This window comes from Malaclemys terrapin, chromosome 3, assembly GCF_027887155.1.
Source record: "Malaclemys terrapin pileata isolate rMalTer1 chromosome 3, rMalTer1.hap1, whole genome shotgun sequence".
Taxonomy (NCBI): domain Eukaryota; kingdom Metazoa; phylum Chordata; order Testudines; family Emydidae; genus Malaclemys; species Malaclemys terrapin.
This window is the reverse complement of record NC_071507.1, coordinates 32,279,823-32,303,171: the sequence shown is the minus strand read 5'-3', so window position 1 is coordinate 32,303,171 and position 23,349 is coordinate 32,279,823. Positions and strand designations below refer to the sequence as shown.

Below are 23,349 nucleotides of genomic sequence, written 5' to 3'. Positions count from 1 at the left end.
CACGATGTACTACATCAACAAGCAGGGCGTAGCCAGGTCTTGGGCCCTTTGTTGGGAAGTGCTCAGCCTCTGGAACTTTTGTGTGCAACATGCCATTCATCTGGTAGCTGCCCACCTGCCTGGAGCCAAGAACATCCTGGCAGATCGTGTCAGCAGGACTTTCTTGACGGCTTGGCTGCTGCGTAGTTGATGCGGACGAACCGGGGTGTTCCGCTGGTGTCCAGCAGGTCCTGCTGGGCAGCAGAAAACCGTCCACCAGGGCTACATATGTGGTGAAGTAGAAGCGATTCATGTGTTGGGTCTCAGACTGACACATTCGTGTGGAAGAGGCCCTGCTGCAGGACATCCTGGTTTATTTACTGCACCTTAAGCACAAGGGTCTGTCACTATCTTCGATCAAGGTATACCTGGCAGCCATTTCAGCGTTCCACCCTCCTCTTCAGGGCTGGTTGGTCTTTGCCCATCCCATGACAGGGAGCTTCCTGAAGGGTTTGGAGTGCCTTTACCCACATGTCTGCGACCCGGTCCCCCCTTGGGATCTGAATCTTGTGCTGTCCATGCTCAGGGGTCCTCCCTTCATACTCTTGGCTTCCTGCTCCCTTCAGCCCGTGAGGTGTCCAAGATCAGGACGCTCACGTCAGAGCCGCCCTATATGGCCTTCTGTAAGGACAAAGTCCAGCTGCGTTCGCACCTGGCCTTTCTGCCCAAGGTTGTCTCCCAGTTCCACGCTGGTCAAGACATTTACTTACCAGTCCTTTGTCCAAAGCCTCGTGCGACATTCTACATTGATAGAACAAAGCAATTCCGTAAATCAACACAGTTGTTTGTTGCTGTCGCTGACAGGATGAAAGGTTGCCCAGTGTCAGCCCAGAGAATCTCGTATTGGATCATGACTTGCATCGGCTACTGCTATGAGCTGGAAAAGGTGCCCCCGCCAGCGATCATGACGGCTTATCCAGCTAGGCCGCAGGTGTTATCAACAGCCTTCCTGGCCTGGGTGGCAATCCAAGAGATCTGTCGGGCTGCGAACTGGTCGTCCGTCTACACGTTTGCGTCACACTACGCACCGACCCAGCAGGCTTGCGACGATGCTAGCTTTGGCAGATCAGTGTTGCAAGCTGCGAGACTGTGAACTCCAAGTCCATCTCCATTGATTCTGCTTGTGAGTCACCTAAAATGGAATTGACATCAGCAAGCACTCGAAGAAGAAAAAAAGGTTACCTACCTTTCAGAACTGTTGTTCTTTGAGGAGTTGTGTTGCTCATGTCCATTCCATTAGCCACCCTCCTGCCCCTCTGTTGGAGTTGTCGGCAAGAAGGAACAGAGAGGGTGTAGGGCCGGCAGCACCTGATATACTACAGCGTAAGTGCGGTACTCTAGAGGGCACCACAGCCAGCCCTAAGGCAAAAATCTCCAATAGGGAGACACGTGGGCATGCACACACCTGGAATGGAATGGACATGAGTAACACATTTCGAAGAACAACAGTTATGAAAGGTAGGTAACCTTCCTTACCCCCTCCCACCACCTCCACCCCATAAATGCCTCACCCATTAGAGTACAGTGGGGAATCCTAATCCTATGTTTTCTGTCATCAGTCTGTTACTATAAAATATTATAAATTCCTTATAGCTTCATTGCAGGACAGAGTACATTGTATTGAAATAAAACAAACTTCAGATCTGTTTCTTTAGAGTTTTATTGTTATTAGAGTTGCAACTTAGCTCAGTGTTTACAGTCCAAATTTTCATGTGTCTACCTCGCATCCTGTAAGGATAATTAAAGAATCATGAATTTAATTTTGGATGACGTTACAGGTGGAGCTGAAATTCACTGAAATGGAGCTATGTTGTTTCATCAAATAATGTAAAGAAATGCCAACAGTAACATTTACAAAAAGAAGGTTTCTGGCATTATGCTATAGCCTGCCAACATTACTACATGGAATGAATTAATCATTCTAAGTAGTTGCCCTGTCCTAAATTGAAATATCTGTTCAGGAAGCATACATTTAGGTTTGTAGTGATCCCTTGCTCTCAAGGGGGAGACAGGTCACTCCGCCTACCTGTGTCAAGCAAGAGCACTCAGGCTCGGGTCCTGCTGGTGGGGCTGAGCAGTAAGAAGTCTACAGCTCTGTAGCTGCCTAGCAGAGGCAAACAAGCAGTTACAGTCTGATGCTCTAGCTCCCTTGTGTGGGGTAGAGCAGTGAGCAGTCTTTAGCCCACAGCCTCCTGGCTGGGACTGGCAGTAATTAACAGTCTAAGCCTCTGGCTGTTTGGGTGAGACAGAGCAGGGAGCAGGCTTTAGCCTAAGCCTCCTAGATAAGGCAGCCAGCAAACACACAGTCTAAGGCTCACTGTCTCCTGATGGGGACAAGCCACAAACCAAACACAGGCATTCTGGCCTAGGGTGCAAACACTGCCATCCCTGGGATGGGGTTGGTGTGGGGGGATGGTAGCAGGACCCAGACCCATACGACTCCACTGGGTCCCAGCCCAGGTCCCTAACAGTGGTGGAGTGTTCTGCCACTGGGTCAGCGGGTTATCCAGCCACAACACGCTGACCCCTGCTCTGGGAACCAAACCAGACTAAAGTCTGGTTTCCCATGGCTACTTCCTATCACAGTCTGGAGAGGGGGTTCTGTAGTCCAAGGGTTCTCTGTCTCCTCAGGGTACACTGTGCACGGCAGTGCTGGCAACTCCTCTCTGAGTGGTTGTGATGGGTTCCCCACCTGGAACTGGAGTACCACTGAGCCCCCCTGAACCACCAGCCTGGGCTCCCTTTACACTGTACTGCTCTGACCAACCTGCACTTTCACCAGCACACATACAGACAGGGGCACACCCAGCTGCAGTTACATGCAGATGCTGTGATCAGCTCTGCATGGGAAAGGTCTTGCTAAGGAACTTCCCAGCTACTCAGCACCCGCTCTGAAGAGTAAACCCAAAATTATACGGTCTTGCACTGCACAGGGAACTGTATATAGTGTAAGTTCATGAAATTTGCCCCCTCCCTCAATGTGAAGAGGAATATACAACAGCTTTCTGCCCCTGAGTTATGACTCCCATAAATGCTGGTTTTAGACAAAGCAAAAACAAATTTATTAACTACAAAAGATAGATTTTAAGTGATTATAAGGGATAGCAAACAGAACAAAGCAGATTACCTAGCAATAAACAAAACACGCAAACTAAACTAGATCGGATATGAATAGCAAATCCTCACCCTAAGTGATGATACAAGCAGGCTGCAGATTCTTAAGGGGCAAGCTGCACTAGCTTACAGCTTGGAATCCCCAGGTGTTCCATTCACAGGCTAAAAATCCCTTTAGCCTGGGTCCAGCACTTCCCCCAGTTCAGTCTTAGTTCCTCAGGTGTTTCCAGGAGTCTCTTTGGGTGGGGAGTCAGTGAAGAACCACGATGATGTCACTCCCCTGCCTTAAATAGCCTTTGCATATGGCAGGAACCCTTTGTTTCAAAGCTTGGTTCCCACTCCAGTCAGCGGAAAAACACTCATATCCCAAGATGGAGTCCAGCACCAGATGAAATGGTCACATGTCCTTGTAGTGTCATAGCAGCCATGAGTCGGAGGCTGTTTGTAGTGTCCTCAGGAAGGCACCCCAGGTTTGAAATAAGCTTCTTCTAAGGCCTATTGTTCTCCCTAATGGTTCATTAACTTGAATGGACCTTTCCCAGCCAGCCATCTAGACTGAGAGTCCTTTGTCTAGTGTCTAGTTCTCCATGTGTGCTCACATTTGTAACACACATACATAGTCAATATTCCTAACTTCAGATACAAAAATGATACATGCATACAGACAGGATAACCATATTCAGTAAATCATAACTTTTTCAATGATATCTCAGATGACCTATCTTGCATAAAACACATCAGAATTATGCCATAATCATATCATGTATAATAATATCTCTAGGAAGAATATGGGGTGCAGTGTCACATAGTCTCCTCCGGATGCAAGGCGCTGCACAGTGTGGGCTTGGCTGTGGCAGCAGACTGGAGAAGTCTATCTTGTTCTGTGGCTCCTGCTCAACTGAGCTGCAGGGACTTTCCTATAACTTCCAGTCCCACCCTGGTACTTCCGGTTGGGGGGAGGGGGCAGGTCTGGCTCCACCCACCGAAGGAATTAGTGGTCCCTCGCTCTCAAGTCTGGAGGGAGGCCACTGCGCCTCGTTACAAGGTTCAAATCTCAAGTAACTTGCTTTTTATTCTTACTGACTTATAGCTGTGCTGCTTTTAATACTAGATTAAGATCCATCCTATTAACTTTCTCAGCATATATAGAAATGTGAATATGAATTTCTAAGAGAAATCAGCCACTACACTTACAATGATATATATTTAGATTTGGCAAAATTTGATTTTTATTATTTTTATAATTTTGACCAATAATATTGATGTTTATTTTTAAGCATTTTAAATTTTCACAGTTTTGAGAAGTTATGGGAGGGGGGTGTCAAACAATAATTATTTAATGGGAGTAGGCATTGAGTTTTAGTAAAATTAAAGCTTTATAACTGGTAAAACACAAGTTGTCAACATCACTTCAGAGTATGCAAAAGAAATTTTCTTAAACGAAACTCTACGTTCTCAAGCAGTATTTTTCTTTCTTAGCCGATCTGTAAATTTTGATTATCATTCATGGAAATATTTTTTCATTGATTTGTTGATGGTGAAACCCAGTAACAATCTAATCCTTCCAAGCCTCTCTATATTTCTTTTAATTATTAGGCTTCCTATGTCTGGTCTTGGGTATTTTTAGTGACACTGCCATTCTTCACTAAAAGCTAAACAAAAGTTCAGTCTCCTTTGCACAGTAATTTGAATTTGTCTTCAATAAAATGTTACCAGAATATTGCAGTTTCCTTTTTCCTGCGCATCTTCCTCAGACCGTAATATTGCATAGCGTTTGTAATATGTAAAAAGATTCTTAAGAAAGATAGTTCTAAAAATAGACAGAAGGGGAATAATTGCAAACTTTAAAACTCTTCCTGTTCACAAGAACAGAAGAAAAGCATAGAGAGATAATAGAATGTTTCTGTGACCAAAAACAAGCCCAGTGACTTTAGTTAATTGTTAGTTAAACCATGTTGCTTTTGTTATGGAAGGATATTATATTGATCTTTAACTTGTCTCATGACGCTGAAGAATCTATTTTGGGTAGGTTAAACTTATTTTCTAACCTCGACAGTGTCCTTTTTCATGCTCTTCCTGTTAAGTAGATTAAATATATATGTATTTGACTTTGGACAGGGTGGACCAAGCAAACTAGTACAGAAGCACTTGTCTGGATTATTCAATAGCATTGCATCTTTTTACCATCCTTCAAATAATGGTCGCTGGCTGGTGAGTTTGTTATGCTTTTATTTTAAGACTAAAGATTTTAAATTTGGAGTGGGATTATAATTTTATCATGAATTTTTCTCTACTATGCTCTTCACTTTTAATAAGAGTGTATACTGCTTTATGCAAACAATTTCATCCTATAATAGATTACTATGGACTATGTATATACCTTAGAAAATAAACTTCCAAGAAAACACTAGTGTGATGGGTGAAATTAAACTGAAAAGGAGCCAGAAAAATACCGCTATCTAATAAGAAAACATGGATTATTTTTTAACTGTCTACAGTACAAGATGTGAAAATGAACATGTCAAATTAAACTTGCTGCTAGTCTCTATTGTGTCTGTCAGTTTTTCAAGCACCTAGTAAAACCTGATTTTGGAATAATTGATAGTATGATTCTAGTGTCTGAAGCACACTTTCTTAGTTAAGAGAATATGATACAATGTTGTCCTACATTTGTAAGTATAGTAGAATGTAACTTTGATCAATCAACATGAACTGAGCTTTTGTTAAAAGCGCAGCTAAAAATCCACTATTTAACATTTTATGCTATTTTTGTTCTAATATTTAGTATTGAATTTAGACAGTTTTCACAGTTAAACTTGTTGATACAGTTCTCAACAGAACTGGATTTTTCTATATCTCACTGCACAGTACGTTTGGGAGATAAAATGATCATTTTTAATCTCAAGTATCCTAGAAAAACATATGAAAAATTATTGGGTCCCATTCTGCCTTCAGACAACTTTCTTGAATGGGAGTTGCTTGTGTGTAAGTTAGGGCAGAAAGGAGCTTACTAAAAAGCAATTTACTATTGCAGATATTTCTGGTGCAAATATTACTGGTTGGTTAACAATTCGCTGCATTGAATTCTAGCAGTACTGTCATAAATTAGGTTTGGTTCACAGACCAGGTTAATGTAGTCAGTCTTTCTAGGTGTTTTTCACATTAACTCTTTGTCACTGGGAATAGATATTTCTTGACCCATGTGAATAGTGGACACAAGGGCAGGTGCCTTTCCCAACCTGCTCTGCAAATACAGTCCATGAAGTGGGATAGACCCCTTAACATCCTTAAAGCTGGGTTTCTTGACCCCCAGAGGATCCTTGGATGGCTTAGAGGTATTGTAGTGGGTGCTCTACCAGGCAGTGCAGGGCGTCTCCCCTGGTAGCTGCCACAAGTTATAGTGGCAAGCCTGCTCTAACTCATGCTAGGGGCCTGCCTCATTCCTGAGCAGCTCCAAGATCACAAGGGTGGATTACATATTCCAGAATATTCCCATAAATGTGAATGTGCAGAGGATATGCTTGAAGATCTCCATTGCTGGTAAGTAATCTTCATTTATCTGAGTTTTTTTCTAGAGCTAATTTAGTCATTGTACAAAATATATAAGCATGTGTTTTAAATGTTTATAGAAATGATTAGGAATGACAAATACAGTGTAGCTTGTAAAGTTCTGGGAACTGGATTCTCATAGTGAATTCTGAACATTTAGGGCAGGTCTTCACTACAGGGGGGGGTCGATTTAAGATACGCAAATTCAGCTACGCGAATAGCGTAGCTGAATTCGACGTATCGGAGCCGACTTACCCCGCTGTGAGGACGGCGGCAAAATCGACCTCCGCGGCTCCCAGTCGACGGCGCTTACTCCCACCTCCGCTGGTGGAGTAAGAGCGTCGATTCGGGGATCGATTGTCGCGTCCCAACGAGACGCGATAATTCGATCCCCGAGAGATCGATTTCTACCCGCCGATTCAGGCGGGTAGTGTAGACCTAGCCTTAGATTTACTACGTTCCTGCGGTTCTTATCCATTTTGAGCAACTGTCCTGAAGTTAACACAGCTTATTTTTGAGTTCCTGGTATAAGAAGGATATATCAGGGTTTTGCCACTGTCCATTCTCGCTGCTAATTACTTGAAATTGATTGTTTCCTCTGATTTTATATCCAACAGAACAAGCTGATGAAACTGCTTCAAAGGTTACCAAGTAGTGTTGTTAGAAGACTGCATCGTGAGCGTTACAAGAAGAAGACTTGGCTAACTCCTGTGCCTGATAGCCATAAACTTACTGATCAAGATGTTACAGACTTTGTAGACTGCATTATTCAACCTGTCCTTTTGGCTATGTTTAGTAAAACTGGAAGCCTAGAGGCTGCTCAAGCCCTACAAAATCTTGCACTAATGCGTCCTGAGTTAGTAATTCCACCTGTACTTGAAAAGTAAGTTATAATGAAACAATGAAGAAACATTACTGCAAATAGAAGTTCAGAGTTTGCCCCACCAGCTGCCATAGTGAGCCACAGAAGTATTCCCTTGATGAAGGGGAGTACTTGGGCTGGGGGAGCTACTGAATTAGATCGCATACCACACCCATCCCTGCAACTAGGTTAGTCGGGGTGTTGCTAAGTGAAGGAGGAAGTGCTATTTAGTTTTTGTGCTCGACTGCTCCCTGGCTCCTGGAATGGCTGGGGCTGTTGCTAGCTAGCATAAATTAGAATTGCCTTCCGGCTGCTCTAATTTATGATGGAGACTGTCAATAGACAGTTGCAGGATCAACTGTGAACCAATTTTGCACCCCTCACTCCTGAGCTGTGCTGAGCTCTTTGTCACAGCTCAAAATCTGGGCCAAAGTTTAAATAAGTATATTTAATGTTATTTGAGTAGCAAAAAGTGTGTAATATATTACATACTTATATTGATTTTTCAATTTTCTTTGACAAATGATAGATTGTATTGTTACAGGTAAGTAAAAAATTTGCTTTGATGTTGCCTTTGATTTTACAAGAAAACTGCAAAAATAGCACTCATCTGGAATGCTTTGGGCCCCCCAACTATAATTGAAATTCACTATAAAAATCAAATGAACTGGCAACAACATAATCCCCTTTACTGTTCTTAACATGTCCCTCCAAAGGGTCAAAATTGTAAAACAATTGTACTCTCCCCTTCCTGAGAAAATAATTGAACTTTGCAGTGTCTGAAAAATTAACCTCCCACATTCCATATCTTACGAGTCAAGTGTACAGATAGACTTATTTACTCACTACATTTGTTACATATATAAAAATAACATAACTGCTCTTCTAAGTAAGGCAACAGTGGTAATGTATTTATTCTGGGTTAGGGATGACTGCATAATTGAGTGGTGGAGCATAATAAGGCTTATTGCTAAATGCTATTGTCTCAATACACTTAATGCAGTGCTCTGTTCTGTGTAGGCACAGCTGAGACTTGTAATTTAGTGTGTTTTGAATGAAGTAGTGCAGATGTGACATGGTGAGTCAGTATGTACTTGAACTGTCGTGACAATAATAGGAATTATTTCACAATTCTCACTATATGGGGTGCTAAAAACATGCCCGATATAAAAAGGCACAGGACAGATAAAATTCAACTCCAATATTTTATTTGTGTAATAAATGTAAGCTTTAATTTTTAGCAAGGTGTCTTCAAATACAGGGCTTTCTTCAGTTAACGGGTTAATATAAAACTATTAAATGTTACATCTTCATTTAATTTTGATATTTAGAGACAATAAAGACCAAGATTTTGTCCTACATATAATTTTAAAATCCATTAGGCTCTCATATTTTAAATATACCTGAACCATTTATCTAGATAGTATTTTAATAATATTGGCTTTTTTGACTGACCCATAGCACCTGTCATGGTTGGTCTTCAGTTTTTGTTTTGTTTTTAATTTTATAGCCTTAGATCTAGTCCAGACAATGTACTGGAATCACCCATAATTTATCCAACAATAATTCTGTGGGACACTGGTGGTGAACTGTTCTGTTCAGATGAGGAGCATGTTTTAAAAGAAAGCAGTTATTAAATTCACTGTGCAGTGAAATACAGTGAAAGGTTTGGGCTATTGGATAATTTCTAAAAGGAACATTTTAAATTGACATATTATTGTTTATCTAATTTCATCAGATATGGTTTTTCTTTTAGAAGTTTAAAATTTTTAGCTGTTTTTAATCTGGCTTTTTCTTCACTATGTGTAGAACATACCCTGCACTAGAGACATTGACAGAACCTCATCAGCTCACAGCTACTTTAAGCTGCGTAATTGGAGTATCTCGTAGTCTGGTGTCTGGGGGCAAGTGGTTTCCTGAAGGTCCAACACACATGCTACCTCTGTTGATGAGAGCATTGCCTGGTGTGGATCCAAACGACTTCAGTAAATGCATGGTAAGTATATAAATCTCAGATTTTCCTAAAGTATAAAATACAGTCTGCCTATTTAAGATTATTTCGAAGGCTCTTTAATTTTCATCTCCGAGTAAATGGAGCTTATGTTTCCAAAGGATTTTTAGGTCACTCTTCATATTAAGGTTCCATTTATAAAAGATTAATAAATGATTAATAGATGTTATAAACATATTACAGATATGAATAGTGTGTGTACATAGATAACCATCAGTGCATCAGTAAAATGTACAGATTATAAGCAATTTATTGACCTCCATAAAAATATAACAGTTGATTAACCATTTAGTAAATCACCCATAATTAGGGCTCCATGTCTGTCATGGAGGTTGTGGAATTCTGTGACTTTCCGTGACCTCCGTGATTTCTGCAGGTGCCTGATCCCAGTGCTGCCCAAGTAGCTGGCTCCCGGGACAATCATACCAGCCGCTGCTGGAGCGGCTTGCAATGGGTTGTCTAGCTTATGCTAAAGCCTATGCTGTCATATCTTCATCACTGTTATCACCTGCACTAACTAGATTAAAGATCGGACAGTGCCCCTACCTGCATTACAATTGCACCTTAATGTGCAGTGTGGACATATCCTAAGGGTCTGATCTAAAGCTCATTGAAGTAAATGGAAAGGTTCTCACTGCCTTCAGTGGGCATTGGATCAGGTCTTAAATGCCCATATCTTAGGGACTCATGCTGATCAAGTATTTAAATAATGTATACTTGACACCTAATGATGTCACTTTCACATTTGGTGCATCTTTCAATATAGCATACCTATTGTGACAGGGCAAGGCCAGATGGCTATAGTAAAGTAGTGGGAGACGGCTATATTAGGCACAGGCTAAACAAATTCCTGTTACCAGGATAAGCAAATGGCAGCTGCTCCAGGTCAGTTAAGATACCTGGGGCCAATTAAGATCTTTTCAGAAGGCAGGAAGGACAGCTAGGTTTATTGGGACACCTGAAGCCAATCGGGCTGGCTGAAACTAGTTAAAAGCCTCCCAGTTAGGTGGACGCGTGTGTCAGGAGCTGTAGGAGGAAGCCGTGCTGTTGGAGAAACTGAGCAGTACAAACCATATCAGGCACAAGGAAGGAGGCCCTGAGGTAAGGGTGAAATGGATATTGAGGAATTAGGGGCTGCTCAGGGGAAGTGGCCCAGGGAATTGTACGCGTCCTGTTTCTAAAAAGTCAGCTACCATAGCTGATACTATTAGGGTTCCTGGGCTGGAGCCCGGAGTAGAGGATGGGTCTGGGCTCCCTCCCCCTTCACCCCTGATTAATAACTGAGACTGGGAGACAACAGAGACTGTGCAAGCGAGGGTAGCTTCTCCTCACCTCCCTTGCTGGCTTATGATGAAAATGGCTCAGTAGGTTGTGACCCTTGCCTCTAGAAAAAGAAGGGCTACATGGAGGGTCACAGTGAGCCTCTGAGGCTAGCAAAATCTGCCAGGAAACGCAGGACCCACAGAGACAAGGACAGAGCTTTGTCACACTATGCATATTTTACATTTTAGGTTGGAAGTCTCTCTTCCTTAAAATTCCATAATTGAATTATACAAAATAAGACAATCTTACTGAAAACGGAATTATTTTCTGTACTTGATTTTGGTAGTAACCGGTACAGAAGTTTTCTGCTTTGAATTAAAGATATTAATAAACGTTTCAAAAACAATTTCTCATTTTTTTACAGGAAGTTTGTAAAGGTTTCCTGTAATAATTAATGCCTTAAGCTTTAAATCCCATAGATTGTTTAAAGTCTCATCAGCTTTTAATATATATAATTTGATAATATGCATTGAGATGGATTTGCAACTCCCAACAGATCACATTCCAGTTTATTGCCACGTTTTCTACTCTGGTGCCTTTGGTAGATTGTTCATCTGTGCTGCAAGAGAGAGATGATCTCACAGAGGTAAGAATGCTTCCTAGACATAAAATATAAGCTACAAAGCACTGCTTACTCTCGTAGTACAATAGTGATCTCTCTACAAGAATACAATTTAACGGCCTTCTAGTAAAAGTGTGTTACAAAGAGTCTTAGAGGGGCATCCTGAGAACGTTGCCCTGCATAGTTAAAAACAACATACTTCCTATTAGTAATAGCTTAATATAAGAGAAATAATTTTCAAAATCTTAAATCGTTTCACTGTTTAGGTTTACTGAACTGAGCAATGAAAATTGATCCCTTTTCACTTTTCAGTTATCATACATTAGTACAATATTGCAGTGTTTGGAGATATTTTAAATCCAAACTGTATTTGATACTCAAAAAAAAAAAAAAAAAAAAATCATAGCCTTCTGTTAGTATTAGGCTTTATAAAACCACAGGTAGTGCCCCTTTAATGTGTTTACAATAAATCCAACAAAGCATGTAGATGACTGAAGACTTGTTAATGAGATATATCACCTCTCATTTTTAGTCCAAATCTGGCCCAACTTGGTACTGATTAAAATTAATAATTTGACCGTTTGGTAGCCTCTTGGAAAGGAGTTTGAACATTGAGTTCCCACTATTGCCACCTTCACAAATCCAAAAATGGAAACGATTTTCTAGGGGTGGGGAAAAGGCAAGCAAGTGCCTCACTGCTTTTTTTTTTTTTTTTTTTTTTTTTTTTTTGTCAGTTTTGAACTCTTAGGGGAAATCACCCTTTTTGTGCGTGATCATTTCAGTGGTCATCCTAAAATGCACCACATAAACTGGGGGACTTTTCCCATTCACTTCTAGTGGGTAGGTGGGGGCCCTCAACCAAAACCATCCCATCCCCAGGCATTGATCTCAACTCTTTGCTCTGTCCTCTGCTACCCCCTCCCTCTGCCATCCAGCACCCATGCCTGGAAACAGTTCTCTGCTGTGCTCCCCAGCTTTCCGCTCATCTTTGATTCTGTGTCCGCTCCTCTCCCCACTTAGTGTTGAATAGAGGAGAGGATTGGGGAGGAGCTGCCCTCTGAGCCATCTCCTCGCCCTGTACCACCCTCTGCTGCCCCGCTCCCCCCGCTGCTTCTTTGCTTGCCCCACAGTCTGCTGTTCCCATGCTTGACACAAACAGTATAAGCTGGGGTGCAGATGGATTCAACAAATGTAGCAGCGGCCTCTGTTGGTGGCAGCTGCTGTCCAATACTTGCAGTTTAGTATCTGAGCAGTGGCCCTTTATGACAGCGTTCAGAACTGTACCATCAATTACAGCTCAGGCAGAAATTCTGAGCTGCCAAAGACTTCTCATTCAGAGATGAATTTTAATACCACAAAATCACAGCACTCACGAAAATATAGCAAGAGTTTGTACCCAGAGTTCCTAGTGAACAGATAACATGAAAAAAATCTATCATCACAATTAGCACTAATTGACATCCTTGTTGGAGATAGCAGTGAGGCCAAGGATTTAATGGCCGTGGAGACTGAACTACTTTCATCCTCAGAGGTTAAACCACCAGATTGCAGGGCCAGGCATGCTGGTAGGACAGTATAAAGAAGATTGAACTGTGGCTCCCTACTTGGACTGTAGATCAAACGGACTGCAATACTAAGTTCTTCAGTCTGTCGGTCCAAGTGCTAACCTTACTTAAAAAGTATTTTTTAAAACGTATTAATTTATAGAATAATAAATATATATTTAATTAGGATAGTTAAACGTTCAGTCTTTCTTATTTACATTGGAAAACTGTAGGTGGAGAGAGAATTGTGCTCTGCTACTGCTGAATTTGAAGATTTTGTTCTGCAGTTTATGGACAGGTAAGTGTATAGACTAACTTCAGCATGAAAATCTTAAAAGATTATTTTTTATTCATTTACTAAACATTGATTTTTTCCAATTGTTAGATGTTTTGGACTCATAGAAAGCAGCACACTAGAACAAACTAGAGAGGAGACTGAAACTGAGAAGATGACTCATCTAGAGAGTTTAGTGGAATTAGGTCTCTCTTCCACATTCAGTACAATCCTCACTCAGTGTTCAAAAGAGATATTTAAGGTATGTGGAACTTTTGTACTGAAAAAAGAAAATGTTTACCTTTGGCTCATTTTCAGTTTTGTACAAGGAGGGTTTTGTTCTTTCTATGATAGCAAAGTGCTTGTACATTTGATGAGTCGTCCTCTCTGGATAATGGCCGCACATTTGGACTTCTGATGAGAACCTGGAAAAGAAGAGCTAAATGCTTCATGATGTCTGCTTTGTCAGATACTACAGTGATGTGCTCCAGTACAAAAGTCTTAGCTAAAACTTACTGTAAAGTGTATGTTCTACACTTAATACTCTTACTAACAGATAATAACACAATAGTAGAGGTCAATTTTTGGTTTGGCAAGGTTCCCCCTTCATCTGCTAGTGGTAACTACTGAAGTCCCAGATACTGCCTTTTCTCCCCAGAGGTTTGAACTTGCTATTACTGTGGCTTCTCTGCCCACCAGTGTTATAAGCAAATCCTTCCCTGAATCTTATAGTAAAAACTCTGGCCTTGTGATATTTAAATTACAGTTCATGTGTGTTTGGACACTTAACATGCAGAAATTAAGCTGCTTCATCAACCATTCATGAAATATTGTAGTATGTATGGCTTCTTTAGAAGGTTTATATTAAACCAAAGTGTTGTTGCTGTTATAAAGTATTAATCTGTATATCTTCCAATTGAATGGGTTAATTGTTTCATTATTTGGATAGTGACTAGTCACCCACAAGCTGGACTGCATTTTATCTCACTTGTCCTGCAGATGGGTGACAGAATTAAGCTCTTTTCTTTTAAATGTCATTTAACAAATTGTTTGAGGCTCTTCCCCTTCTATGGGTCCAGCTTGTAGGATGTGAGGAAAAGTAAAGAAGTTTATATATGGGGATGGGAACTAAACCTCCAGTTTGCAAACCTTCTGAAAAGCCAAAGTGGAGGTGGGGAAAGCAGCTGCTCCAGAATTGGCCCAGCACCATTGCCAGGAACTGGCTCCTTTCACCCAATATAGTGACAGGAAAATGTGTGTTTTTGGCCACTAAGTTGTGAGGAGGGAGAGGGAGATAGGTAAGATCCTACCAGGGAGTGGGAAACTTCTCTGAAGAGTTCTATGGCTTACTTGATGAAAGGCTCTTCTTTTTGTCCTCTGTGTCTCTACGGAAGCATCCGAAAGCTGAACTGGATATTGACTTCCCCTGCTAACCAGCAATAGGTCTTTGATTTCCTCTAGCTGCCTTCATTCCCATGGGGGCCCCCCTGAGGAGTATATTTGCCCATATTTAGGGCAGTATCCCAATATGGCATCATCTGGGGCACTACTTATGTTTGGTGTTGTTTTTTTCCTACCCCCAGTGTCATCGGACCCCTGACTTTATTAATGAGAAAATACAACCTTACAAAAAAATCAAACACTTAAAAATATTGCTGTGCTTAATATAAGAGCTTCCTGTATTTGAAGCATTTTCAGTGGTAGCTGAAGTTGTAGCTGTTGCAGCAAAATTTCTTTGCTGTGAGCTTCTGTTGTCTTTTCATGTTGTAACAAAGTAAAAGTTACTTGTGGGAAAATGTTCTGAGACTGTGAAGCTCTTTGCCCCAAACATATTGCCATATTGTAGCATCCTTATCTTCCAACGCACTGAACTTGACATAGGCTGCAGAAGCTTCCTGTAACAAGCCAGTCATGCCATACAAGCAAGGAACCATGCAGGATTTTCTCTGTCAATAAGTTGCTGTCTTTTTTTTTTTTTTTTAAATGTGTTCCCCCCCTCATCCTCCTTACCCCCCCCCCACTCTCTACAAAACATCTATAACTAAAGCTAATTGAATGGGTGACCTCTCCATATTAAACTTTCAAGCATTCTGAGTATTTAAAATGATTCTGCCGAATATCTATTTCTGACTTTCCAGGTCCATGTTTCTTCTGCTTTTATTTGACATGCACTTTTGACAGTAACATTTTACAGAATAACGATGAGGACACGATTTGCTGCACACATGCATCGACTCTATTCATATGTGCAGTACTGCAATGCATTGCTCTGTTCAAAAGATGGTTGATGAGATAAAATATTTTCCTCTTCTGTATTCCACTTAGGTTGCCTTGGAAAAAGTTTTTAACTTTGCTGTTTCAAATATATTTGAGACAAGAGTTGCTGGTCGGATGGTTGCTGACATGTGCCGGGCTGCAGTAAAAGTGAGAAAGAGAGCACTTTTATTTCACTGGGAGTTTAATTTACATACAAGACTATTACTACTTATTGAACCTGCATTACTTTTGTGGAAAACTTTAAATGTGATTGGAAATTTAGGTTTTTCTTACAATCTATCTCTAATTATCCCGCTTAAAATCTGATAGTTGTAATGGGATGAAAATGTAACAGGTTAATTAGTATGTGAGTATAATTTAAAATCCATAGGACTGCAAGTTTGAGATGCAGTTTGTATTACACTTCAAATATACCATTGTGTTTGCTGAGAATTAAAAGTATGGAATCAAACTCCAACCATCAAAAAGTTTTAGGTTGAATAACAGCCAGAGCTGAGTAAGGTCCTGTTCTTATTTCTTTACTTTTCTGTTGTAAATAATGTTGTGAGATGATGCTGATTATGCTTCATGTTTATCACCGTAAGATCTTCTTGTTTAAATTGATTACTTGTGACAATGTTTTCAGTGCTGCCCTGAGGAATCTCTGAAGCTCTTTGTGCCCCATTGCTGCAGTGTTATAACTCATCTTACCATCAGTAAGTTCAGAAGATTTCAAATTGTATTCCACTAGCCTCCTACAGGATGGAGTATTGCTGATCTAAAACTTAGAATTGGTATTTTAAAATCAGCAGCTACTCTTTGGAGAATATTCTGTTTTCTTTTATAAATTAAAGTCATCTGACAGACAGGGAAAGGATAAATGGGAAGAGAGTGCTTTTATTAGGATGTGTGTAGAAAGATTCTGTTTGTAAACAAATTCTAAAGAAATGTGGTTTCCAAAAGTCATTTCAAGAGATAAATATTAACAAACTTTTTGTCTGCTGTGTTTAATAAAAGCACTTATAAGAATAGGCTTGACTCTGATTCCTGAGTTAGTATTAAATAAATGCATTTACTTCTTGACAATCACACTGACTGCATTGGCATCTGGTGGGTGGGAATTAAATATGAATTTGAAGGTTGGGGCAGGTTAAACATTCATAAATGTAAAACTCTGGATGTGAATTGCTGAGCTGATTTGTAATACTCAGGTAGATTTAACTTTTGAAATTGGCAAACCTTCAGATATGAACATTTAGCTACCATATAGTAACAGTAGCACTTAACACTTTTGCTCTTTAGATGATGATGTCTTGCATGATGAAGAGCTAGATAAGGAGCTACTTTGGAACCTTCAGCTTTTGTCAGAGGTATTGCAAAGAATGTTAAACTTTAAATTCTGGTTGTCTCTTTGCATGTCTGTTCCATCGTTGGCTCAACTTTAGTGCCATTGCGGGGAAAAAAGCAGTTCATTTTTGCTATTGCACTATTATGCTTAACGTTTATATGTAATATTACATATAGTCTTTGTCCTAAAGACTGCAAAATTAAGCAAGAGTGGGTAATAGATGATATACATTACAGAAAATGAATGTCTTAGTTATATGGGAAATAAATTTAAAGTCTTTGGTTCTAGTACCAGTAATGGACAAGGGATGAAACTGTGCAAGAGAAGATATATATTTTAAAATGAAACTTGAAAAGATCCACTGGTGAAGGTAGAAATCTTGCACATGATGGAGGTTGGACAGCACTGGGACTTGGGGAGGCCATAGAGTCAGGAGTTGCTGTTACAGTAGTCAAGTTGATATTGTTTCATGTAGCAGCAGAAGTGGGTGTTTAAATACAAATTTAATGGAGCACCACTTTGAGAGAGTTTTATACCAGGTACTGGGGACTTGTGTTTAGCTTTATTATCCTGTGCTACAGCTCTTGAACTTTATTGGTTATGTTTACTTCTAAACGTTTCTACCATTTTATTAGATCACTCGAGTGGATGGAAAGAAGTTGCTGCCATACAGGGAGCAGCTTGTGAAGATTCTGCAGCGAACCCTACATTTAACCTGTAAGCAGGGTTACATTCTGTCTTGTAACCTACTGCACCATCTTCTTCGTTCTACTACACTTATCTACCCCACAGAATACTGCAGTGTGCCAGGTGGCTTTGACAAGCCTCTTTCTGAATACTTTCCTATCAAGGCAAGGATTTTCATTTATTTAGGATTAGAGGATTTGACAGCCTTTTAAAAAAATGCTACTCTATTTTATTTGTTTTTATTTCAAGATTTATCAATACAGTGACTATGGAAAGTGTAATTGAAAGATGCTTTAAACTTTGAAACCTGCATTGCAAATTAGTAGCTATATTAACTGAAATAATCTTATGCTAGTAGCTGAAAAGATTAATGCTAAATATTATGTTGAATAGCTTAATGACATGGAGCACACTTAGTATTGCTGATGTTCACACTATTATATTTAAATAGTGTAAAACAAAGCAGATGATCATAGTTTTGTATTATGCCTAAATGTAGCAATTTATGATGAGCTGACTTAAGACCTGACAATCATGAGATACAGTGGTACAAATTGCTCTTAGCTTTAAAGTTGAGCAGCAAAGTTTTGGATTCCTCAACACTCCACCAACCCTCCCTTTTTTTCCCCTTTCTTTAACATAAAAAGTCTAGACCAGAAAATATGAACATATTTGATATTGTCTCCCAAAGCATCATTACCTCACCTCCATATCTGATGAGTCAGACTTATAGCTCTTCCTGGTTCCTCTTCCCCACATATGGGACGTATGATTTCATGAACAGTGGAAAATGTATGCAAAATAAGTAAATATGAACATGTTTTTTTTAAACCTGATTTTCCACTGCCTTGCCCTTTGTTTAGTCATTTATACCAGTTGAAAGTGGTTGGGAAACAAGACCATTTTATAAAAGGATCACAACAGAGAAATAATAGACAAATATTTGAGGCGCGATATTTAAAGAAAAATAATCAGAATAAAAAATGTACAGTGAAATTGCACTGTCACATTTAAAATTCAGTTAAAATATAAATAGATGCAGCAGTAGTAACAAAACATAAAATTGCAACTTGAATATTTTGCTGGCCTTTGGTTTTTATTTTCTTTGCGTTGACATACTAATATACAACAATGCGCAAGTTGTCAGCTGGTTTTCAGGTTATTAAGGGAGCCTTTTCTAGCAATAAAATTACATTTTACTTAATCAGATTGTCTTCTGAAAAACTCAGAAATTGTAGTGGATGTCATCTTCATTGGTGGAAGCTAGTGCAGTTTTGTTGTATATATTTGTATAAAAATCAAGTCATGTAGCTTTCTACCACTTGTTACTTCCATTATAAGCATGCCTCAAAAAAAAATATATATATATATATACCTGTTATTCTGAATACTTGTCCTGAAACTGAGGAGAAAACCCAGTATTTCAGAGTTAGTTATGCATACCACATGCTTTCTAAACAGACACTTTATTCCAACTGCTAATTGTCATAAAAATCTATCATATGCTTATAATATTTGTTTCTGTGTTAACTTGTCATTCTACAAAGTAATATCTATGGAAGACTTGGATATTTTTCCAAAGATGACAAGTAACAGCAAGCTCTTTTTTACAAATGGACAATCCCTATCATCTTAACTTTCCTCTTTACTGATTGTTTCTGAGGTCAACCAAACTAAAAGCTTTAGAAGCAATATGGTAAGATTATATTCTTAACTAACTGCATGAAGATAGGCAAGAACTGGAGATGAAGAGGGTGTTTGTGAAGAGTTGCCAAGGATATGACAGTTAGTTGATTTAGAGCTCTTGCCATCATAAGCAGATATCAGCAGGTGTCTGTGAATTTGGAGGAAAGACAGGTGTTTACGTACATTGATTCTGTACCATGTCTGAACTCTGTCTAGAAATCACAAAATAACGGGTCCCTTCCTATCTCTGGTATGAGTTGCTGCAACACAAAGCTCTTCTAATCTGCTGAGTCATCCCAAAATGTGTTAATGCAAAACTTAACTGCAGAACTATCCTCCAAATCTGAGTAGCAAACTCCTGAGCCTTTTGAGGGTTTTTATCTTGATTTTCAGCTGACACTGGTTTCTTTATTAAACATACATACCCGTTCTGACCTAAAAGTAATTATAATATAATATGATGGCTATTTGCTCTATATGCAATAAGATGGGATTCCCCTGTGGACATGTCCACATTGCATTTGGGACCCTTGTTGGAATGTCTTGGTCAAGAGGTCAGACACTAAATGAGCATAGAGCCTGAAATAACCGCTTGTTCCTAACAGTGGTTTCTCCAGAAAAATATTGAGCTGAATATGAGGAATCTTGTGCTGTCATTGTCTGTTGTGCATCTCTTCTGTAGGTAGAGAACTTAAGTTTTAGGTTGTCAGGGGCTGTATTTATACAGCGCCTACCACAGTGGGGACCTAATCCATGACTGGGGCTCTTGGGTTCTACAAAATCTCTCTCAAGTCACACTAGCTGGCAGCTGTCCTTCTTTTATGTTCACATAACTGTCACTTATTTGCATTTGATAACTTTCTTGGCTAAAATCTGGGTAATTAGAATGGATGACCTCAGATTACCTTAATTTCTCCAAACTGGACACAACATTACTGCACCACAGGGGAATTCAAATAAGCTTTGTAAATTATTAGATTGAATTTTGATGATCTGGGATGGGAATGTCAAACTTTAAATTTGTTTTTTATAATGAATGAGTATACCGAATTTCAGGATTGTTTTAAAAGAGTGAGTGATTGAAAACTGATAAAATAGGCTAATCTTTTGGTGACCTCTGATGGAAAGATCAAAAATCAGTTAGAATTTGGGGTATTTTGTATATCTGAGACCTAGAATTGAATGACTGTGTCAAATGGCAACAATTTACTTCAGTGAGAACATCAGAATTGTCAGTGAGTTATTCCTTGCAAGCATATCTTTTATATTTTAGCTATTTGTTGCAGATTTCATATTGTTCTTGGATTGCCAACTAGATTTGAGTATAAATTTAACTCCTTGAACTGGCAGTTATTTTTACTTATGGGTAGTCTTATATTTAGAAGTTATGTTATTCACATCTTTTAAGTTTTTAATGAATCTTTGCTTCACATTTTTCTAAGGGGAAATGGCTTTTTGTTTTTGTTCTTGTAGGACTGGGGTAAACCAGGTGACTTGTGGAACCTGAATATCCAATGGCATGTTCCTTCGTCTAAGGAAATAACCTTTGCCTATTACTTACTGGATTCTTTTCTTCAGCCAGAGCTCACCAAGCTAGAGCACTATGCAAATGGAAAACAAGAAATGTCCAGGTCAGTAGTTTCATGTGCGATACACTAAGTGACTCTCTCCATATATATATTAGTAGCTGCAATTTGCATTGCTTATGTTCATAGGCTAGCATCTATTGCATAGGCTACTTCTGGGGAAATTCTGCACCAAAATATTAAAAATTCCGCACACAATATTTTAAAATTCTGCAAAATTCTGCATATTTTATTGGTCAAAATAATACCATATAATCACACCAGTTTCAATTATTTTGGTAATTTATTTCAAAATACTGGTCAGCAAGCATGTCTGTAATAGTACAGATAACAAAAAAGATTCAGGAAAGTTTTTTGACAAATAAATTCCTTACTAGGCATATTAAGACAGCACTTTGAGTAATTCATTTAAACTACAATACAGAACCATATTTCCCACACCCCTCAGAAGCAGTGCAAAGGCTTGGGGGAGCCAGGGTAATGGAGGAGTTGAGGGAGAGGGAAGGAGCCTGGGAGTGAACCTGGAGGGTTGTTAGGTATGGGTGGGAGAAGAATGGAACAGGTTTGGGGAAGGAGAGGGATTGTTAGGGAGCTTTCCCCATGCAGATCCTGGCTGACCCTTAGCCTCTCCCATTCAGTCAGCTACATCTGCCCCTGTTCCCATGGGTCCCATGTCCTTGCACCCCTAGTCCCCATGTGTCCCTCCACCCCCACTCAGACACCCACTTCCCATCCCCATGTGGCCCTGCACCCCCTCAGCCATCTCCCTTCCCCCATGTGGCGCTGCAACCCCCCCCCATCCCGATGTCCCCCCTGGTGGCCCTGTACCTCCATTCAGCCCCTGCCCCTTTCTGTCCTCCTCCACTAGCCCTTATGAACCCCTGTTTGTGACTCCGGAAGCTCCATCTTCCGTATGCTGTCTCCCCATATCCCCTGTCTCCTGACCTGGCCTGACAGACGCTGTGAAGAAGGCAGTGCAGGCTCTTTCTCTTCCCTATGGTAGCTGGGGCTGGCTGGGAGTGGCTGCTCTGTTTTAGCGCCATAGCGCCCTCTGGTGAGCAAAAGGCGTAACTCCAGCAACTTTCCAGCAGAAGCTATTTTCTGCAGAAAAAATAAAAATATGTGCAGCACATGAATTATGCATGTGTGCAGAATTTCCCCAGGAGTAATAGGCACTGTAAACGTTTAAAAAATAATAAAATAAAGGATAGTGAAACACCTTGGTGATGCTTTGCCATGTGACGTCCTGAAATATTTTTCCTGAGATCTGTAAAGCATCTGTAAATTCTGAAAACTCTGGGCATTTTGGTGGATGCCCCTTGCTTTAAATATGTGACCGATTCTTTTGAACTATGGTCAGAAACATCATAGTGTAAAAGTCCTTGAACATAGGGGTCTTTGTATCAATTTAAGCTTCTTCCTAAAAGACTAGTCATGGACATGTAGTTTTATAACTCATAGGTAGTATTCTCTGATTAAGGTAAGCACTAAGTTTTTAGTGGTGTCCTTCAGGAAGACAGACATGTGGGGTCCCTCCAGCTCTCTGTCTCTGTGAGCAGACTCCCACATTTTCATATATCCATGACAACCATTGGCTGCCTCTTACCTGCTGCTTTCAGTCATCTCTCTACAGAACTCCAGCCAAAAATATATTTTAAAAAGGAGCTAACCAGAGTGCGGAACTAGTATGGGATTTACAATCCATTTATCTGGTTATATATCCCCTGTGTCTGCCTTTTGTATTTATATTTTAAGCTTTTCAGGGCAGGGACCATCTCTGAATCTGTTTATATAGTGTGTGGCATGATGAGATCTCTGTCTTGGTCAGGGTATATAGTTGTTCTCACAATATTAAAATAATAAATATTGAGGGGGAAAAAAGCAGTAGCAGGGAAATAAATTCAAGAGCTTGAACTAGAAAATGAGAGGAAAACAGGGCAACAGACCCAATAGAGGCCATTAGTGGTATTGCGGTTGGCCGATAGGTAAGGGTTAGGGATGGATCCTGGATGAGTGCTGTATACCCAGGTACAGAGATGTTTGAAATTTGTTACTGCTTGAGTTCCTTTTTCTCCCATAGTTGCCAACTCCAATAGTTTGACTCCATCGTCCAAGAACTAGAAATCACATTTTTTGTGGATATTTGTCCTGGAAATAAAAGCACATTTTTAGCAGTTTATGCTTAAGCGATATACAAAAATCAGTGAGGAGGTATTCTATCTTAGTTAATTTCCTTAATATAAATATTTCCCGGCACTTTATAATGGAGTCATACAGGTGAAGATGAATAAGAAGTTCAAATGTAGACATCCTTCATGTTTTTAAACACTGATTCTTCACATTTAATGCATAATAGCTAAGGATTTTGTAATCAAGGAGCACTTCTCCCCCCAAAATTAGTTAGGAATTCAAAAAACAGTGCCAGAAATTATTTTAAAATGTATAAACTGCTCATCACAAGCCTTTTTAATAAAAGGACAGAGGACTAACTTTGTAACTAATGTAAAT

The 23,349-nt window shown here is 39.8% G+C and overlaps 1 protein-coding gene across 3 annotated transcripts in view; it reads left to right on the top strand.

The window, feature by feature from the left end:
* The window catches only part of PSME4 (proteasome activator subunit 4), a 220,677-nt gene that overhangs the window by 63,506 nt on the left and 133,822 nt on the right, over positions 1–23,349 (top strand). For all 3 annotated transcript variants that reach the window (XM_054022245.1, XM_054022244.1, XM_054022246.1), the window contains 11 exons: positions 5,272–5,364; positions 7,320–7,585; positions 9,374–9,560; positions 11,395–11,484; positions 13,238–13,302; positions 13,390–13,540; positions 15,604–15,702; positions 16,181–16,250; positions 16,837–16,904; positions 17,518–17,733; positions 20,729–20,886. In XM_054022245.1, coding sequence (XP_053878220.1) covers positions 5,272–5,364; positions 7,320–7,585; positions 9,374–9,560; positions 11,395–11,484; positions 13,238–13,302; positions 13,390–13,540; positions 15,604–15,702; positions 16,181–16,250; positions 16,837–16,904; positions 17,518–17,733; positions 20,729–20,886 — 1,463 coding nt within the window. The remainder of the gene's footprint in view (positions 1–5,271; positions 5,365–7,319; positions 7,586–9,373; positions 9,561–11,394; positions 11,485–13,237; positions 13,303–13,389; positions 13,541–15,603; positions 15,703–16,180; positions 16,251–16,836; positions 16,905–17,517; positions 17,734–20,728; positions 20,887–23,349) is intronic.